The following is a 5777-nucleotide window of genomic DNA, read 5'->3' as shown; positions in this document are numbered from 1 at the left end:
ATTTACTTTATTGATCTATTAATTAATACCTTGTATTTTAATGAGCTTTATTGCAAGGTCGTATATATTATGTTTTGTATCGTTTCATGACGAATGCGTTTAGTTATCGTGTGCGAACGCTTCACGTATGTAATTCCACATTATGCAACTTTGAGCTTTAATCTTTCATCGGGCTTCTAGAATATATTATTTCTTTCTATATAAATATGTATAAGGCTTAGAATTGTCGTAACCTTTGGTTAACCTTTGCTTTACGACTAGAGGTAAGGCTTAGGTTAATTGGGGTGTTACATTTAGTGGTATCAGAGAGGTTCATCCTCGTGAGCCTGAGGGATGGACCGATTGTGCTTCGTTGAATACTCTGTATGTCTTTTCTTTGGTGCTATTCAGATATCTACTTGATATTATATAACATGCTTGTTTGTGAGTGCCTGTTTGGGATAACGGAAGCACTAGGCTTTTGATATTGAGACTGATCACCTTGATATCGATTGTTTGGTGTAGACAGGAACCCTAACGGCTACTCGCGGACGAGGTTGTACACGTTCACAAAGAGAGAGTAGAAGCAAGCAACCAGCCGATAACCATGCCGAGTTCATGGCGACAATGGCAAATCTTGCGAACACCATGGAGGCGAATGCTGCTGCGACTCTACAAGCTGCGCAGAGGTTAGGCCAACCGACGGGGAATGGAGACAGAAATGGTGATAACTTGGGAGGTGCTCCGATGACCCTAGTTACGTTTCTGAAAGTTTACCCACTGACTTTCAAAGGATTGACCAATCCCACGAAAGCGGATAACTGGTTCCAAGCTATGGAGCGTGCACTGCAAGCACAGCATGTCCCGAACAACCAATACGTGGAGTTTGCTGCTTATCAGCTTCTGGAAGAGGCCCAGCATTGGTGGCAGGCAGAATGCCGCTTGCTCCAACTTCAGAACGCCGATGTTCCTTGGGAGGTATTCCGAACAGCCTTCTACAAGAAGTACTTTCCTGAGTCTACAAGGGAAGCGAAGGAGATAGAACTTATGAAGCTGAAGCAAGGTTCCTTATCTATGGCGGACTATACCAACCGATTTCAGGAACTCTATAGGTTTTCTAAGGCATCTCAGGGTGCCCCGGAGACCTATGAAAGTTGGAAGTGTGTCCAGTATCAAAGGGGCTTGAAGGACAACATCATGTCTACTGTGCCTCCCATGGAGATTCGGATTTTCTCCGATCTGGTGAACAAGGCAAGAGTGGTTGAGGAACAAGCAAAGACGGTAGCCTCGTCAAGGGACACTCATGGGGGCAACACTAGTAGGGAACGCGACGATTACCTTAGGTCAAGGGGACAGGACTTCAAGAGATATGGTAAAGGGAAGCGGTCAAGAGCTTACCCCCCAATATGAAATGTCAAGAGTGTGGGAACTACCATTTGAATAGGCCATGCCAGTTGCGTAAGAAACTATGTTATAAGTGTGGCTCACCGGGACATTTGGTTAGAGATTTCCCACGCCGAGGAACACCTGAGGCGGGTCAATCACAACAACAGGGTTGAGGTAATTATGAAGCCGATGGCCAAACCTCAACTTATCTTCGTAGTATAGACTATCGTCGTTCGTGTTGAAAAAGTTTTAAAGCTTAGGTTGATTTTTAAACTTGGTTTGGAAACTCTGGTTTGAATGATTTGGTTTTGAAACTAGGACTGGAACTTTTGGTCAAAAGATATGATTTAAAAAAGGAAAGTGAGTCCTAAGATTTTGTTAACTTGTGATTTTGGTTTGCAAATTTGATTTATCAAAAGGATTCAAATCGAAAAGTTTCGATTTAAGGATTCTAATGAATTTCGGAAAAATCGTATTTCAAAGTAATTGATTTACAAATGAAAGGTTTTTGACTTTTGATAAGGTTTTAACAATAGGCTCATTTAGATTGAACTTGTTTTAAAGGTTTTGAAAAATATTATAACATCAGTATTTGGTTTAAGGAAAATTTTCAAATTCTTAACGACGATAATCAAAGTAACGTAGTGGAAGGCGAGAGAGCACATCGACACGGTAGGATGATGGTGAACGAGATGCTTGGGCAACTTGTCGGGTTGATAACGTTGAAAGCAGAATGTTTCGTGGAGAATATATATATTACATCGTGTGATTCGATTTTCGAGGGCAAAAATCTTTTTAAGGAGGGGAGGATGTAAGAACTGGAGTTTTCAGGAATAAAATAATTTAAATGCCCAAATTAGGTTCCAAAAAGTTAGAATGAGAATTTGGGGATTTAAATATGATTTTTGGACTCAGTAGGTCTTTCCGAGTCAGAAAATGTGTTTTCTGCGAAAAACTGTGAAAAACTGTGAACCGGCAGTTGAACCGGTCGAGCCGGTTTAAGTCTGCCCGGTACTATGCGAGAAAAAGTGAAAACAGTCGAAAACCTTAGAAAAATATTAGAAATGAAAAACCGGCCGTCAGTGTTAAAGGTTTGGCCCAAAGTTGGGCTGAACGGGCTAAAAATGCTAACGGGTTGGACCAGGCCCAAGTTGGGCCCAAGCCCAATATATATAAGGGTTCATTAATGAAACCATTCAACACAACACACCCATAAACACACACACACCAGCTGCAAGAAGGAGAGGGGAGAAGAGAGAAGAAAACACTATTCACTCCTCACTTTAACTCGCGATAACTTGAGCTTCGGACCTCCAATTGACGAGCCATTTGCGGCCACGCGAAGCACTCGACGAGCTCTTCCTTTATATCTAAAGAAATATGGTAAGGGCTCACAGCTCACTCTCCAGTTTCGTGCCCTAAATTTCTCCACATTTTTTGTTGGGGTTTTGAGCAAGTTTTGTGGTTTTGCTTGTTTAGGTGATCTCTAGTAGCAGGTAATTGTTGGATTTTATCCCTAATCTCGTTGGGTAAGGTAAGGTTTCACTAAACCCTTGTGTTTAGTTATTTTATGTAACTTAGATTTTGATCTTGGTGATATATGTGTTGTCAGTTTGAGCTTTGGTGTTTGTTGGAGTTGGTTGAGGCTTTGGATCAAGTTTGGTGGTTTCGTTTTGGTGTTTGGAGCGTTTGGGAATCGGCTAAGGTATGGTTTCGGTTTCCTTTATGTAATATGTAATGTTTCTAGAAACTTAGGCTAGTTGACCCTAAGATAGGATTGAATGTTATTGGTGTATGAGTATTTAAATGTGAATTGATGTTAATTGTTAGTTGTATTGGATTAGTGTGGTTAATAATGATTATTGGGAATTATTGGTGTTAATGAGTATTAATGATTGGTATTGTGGATGAGGGTTGTTGATATGATTGTTGAGTTGTTAAATGTTGAGGTATGATGAATTATGATGAATGGATAAACTTTGGTTATGTTGATGAAAGTGTTGCATGGTAGTTGATGATTTGGAATGGGTGATAAATAGCTATATTGATGTTGGTAGTTGGATATGGGAGATTGATATTGAAATTGATGATAGAATAATGATTGTGAACGTTTTGGTTAGAAAATTGTTTGTAATATTATATGTTTGAGAATTGAGATTGAGAATGTTGAAGTGTGATGGAAAAATTGGTGTGAATGATGAATGGTAATCAAAAGGGGTAGATTGTGTTGTAATTGGAAGTTTGATATTGTTTTGGTTGGATGTGGTTTGTGAAGATTGGTAAATTGAGATATGTGAATTGGTTAGATTTAGAGTTGTTGAATGGCTTAGAGGTTTTTGAAATTGAGAAGATGGTAAAGTAGTATTTGGTATGAATTCTTGGGTTGTTATGGTATGGTTGATATGTGATTGATTAGGTTTGGATTGAGATTGGTTAAAAATTTGAGGTTATGAGGTTTTGGGTAAAAAATGGATTTTTAGCAAACTTTGTTTGATCATAACTTTTTCTTCAGTTTTCAAAATCTGTTGAATTTGGATTAGAATTAAAGATTATTGAAAACTCTTCGATTTGATATAAAGTTTATAAATTTTGGAATTTTGTAGAGTAAGTTATGATCATTCAAAGATTGGTGTCGAAATCTAAAATTCTGCAGAGTTGCAGAATTTTGTGATTTCTGGTATGTGCATACGCACAGCCTTGTGCGCATGCACACACCAATGCAGTTTTACAAGCTATGCGTACGCACAGCCCTGTGCGCTCACACACGTTGGGAAGGTCAGTCTGTTGGGGCACTAGCAAAGCTTGTGCGAATGAACAGACTTATGAATTTTTGTACCTGTGCGTACGCACACTTTAAAAATCTTCTTGGGCGTGCGCGCGCACACTTTTGTGCATACGCACATGCCCTGTTTCTCAAATTTAAAACTTGTTTTCAACTATTTGACCTTCCCAACAAGCTTGTAAGCTTCTGTGACACCATTTTAAGACTTTTGGGCTTATTTTTGGGTATTAGAATAAGGGAAAGGTCCTAGGAGGTTTAATTTGGGTTTTACGTTAGAAAGTTAGTAAACAGAGTTGTAGGTTTCTGGTGTATTGAGGATGGGTATGGTAGATGAGAAAGGATGATGGTATTGGAATTGAAAAACTGGTGAACTAAGGAGTTCAGAAAGGAACTTATGTACTGATGATGGTTGTGGCGAGTACGAGTGGAAGTGTGTTGTGAGCAGTGGTCTCTGATATTGAAAATGTGATTACGATATGTATTGTTATTCATCGTAGGGGCTATGGTAGTCCCCCGCCTATGTTCGAATGTGAGAGTTGAATCCGGGCTTCTCACTCATATTTCTCGCAACCAGAGGAAGGTGGTAGGGCACACTCCCTCGGAATGTTTCCCTCTGAAAGGGGAAGGTGGTAGGGCACTCATCCCTCGGAATTATTCCTCCTGAAAATGTGATTTCTCTCTGATTGTAAGGTGGTAGGGCACTAACCCACGGAATCATGCGGAAACCAGAGGAAGGTGGTAGGGCACGCTCCCTCGGAATGTTTCCTTCTGAAAGGAGAACGTGGTAGGGCACTCATCCCTCGAAATTATTCCTCCTTATGCGCAATAGAGAGACTGATCCGGGAGTTGTCGGCCAGATTTTTTGTCGGGTTTGGCATTAACCGACATGTGATATCACAGCCAATAGGGCAGAAATTCATCATGTGCATCTTCTATATGCTTGCTTGCTTTGTTTACTTGAGTTTTCCTAATTGTATAACATGTCTACCTGCTTCTTGATCTACTTGTTGTATATGAATATTATCTGTGTTTTACTTGTTTGCATTAATTGTGATTGTGTGGTGCTGAGGAGGTTAGGTAGGCGGTGGCGATGGGATCGCATGGAGGTTAAGGTTGGCAAAGGCTGTGAGATACAGTGGTGTGATTAGTATTAGTTAGAATCCTTTAAGTTTAGAAACCCTGTTTATTGTTTAAGGTTTACGTTAATTATATTTTATTCTAAGGTTGAATATCCGTATGTTATGTGAAGTTCTAAGATTGCCTTCGGCGTCCCGGAGCCTTATATCTTACATCATTGGGCACTGTTACCATATTGAGAACCTCCGGTTCTCATTCCATACTTTGTTGTTGTTTTTCAGATGCAGGTCGTAATTCACCTCGGTGAAATTGCGGACATGGTGGCAGAGCAGAGTATGGTTCTTCCTGGTGTATTTATATTTTATTTTGTTGTAGTACTTTCTCTCCCCCTTTTTGGTTTTAGACTTTAGGGCCCTAGAGGCTTACATGAGAGATAGGTTGTATAAGCTGTTTTATTTTCAAGGACTCTGTATTTCTCTGTTTGGGCTAGTCGGCCTAAACTCCGCAGGCAGTGGCTAGTCTTCTTTTGTATAGTATATATATATATATATAT

General features: G+C 39.9%; 1 protein-coding gene across 1 annotated transcript; it reads left to right on the top strand.

Annotated features, from left to right (window-relative positions):
• On the top strand, nt 607-1389 carry LOC107620538. The gene has a single exon (XM_016322685.1). It carries the CDS (start codon nt 607-609, stop codon nt 1387-1389), a length of 783 nt encoding a protein of 260 aa, XP_016178171.1.

Source organism: Arachis ipaensis, chromosome B10 (assembly GCF_000816755.2).
Source record: "Arachis ipaensis cultivar K30076 chromosome B10, Araip1.1, whole genome shotgun sequence".
NCBI lineage: Eukaryota > Viridiplantae > Streptophyta > Magnoliopsida > Fabales > Fabaceae > Arachis > Arachis ipaensis.
This window is presented reverse-complemented; position numbering and strand designations above follow the sequence as displayed.

Coding starts and splice junctions, on each gene's coding strand:
- LOC107620538 (XM_016322685.1), top strand. CDS start 607: ATGGCAAATCTTGCGAACACCATGGAGGCGAATGCTGCTGCGACTCTA.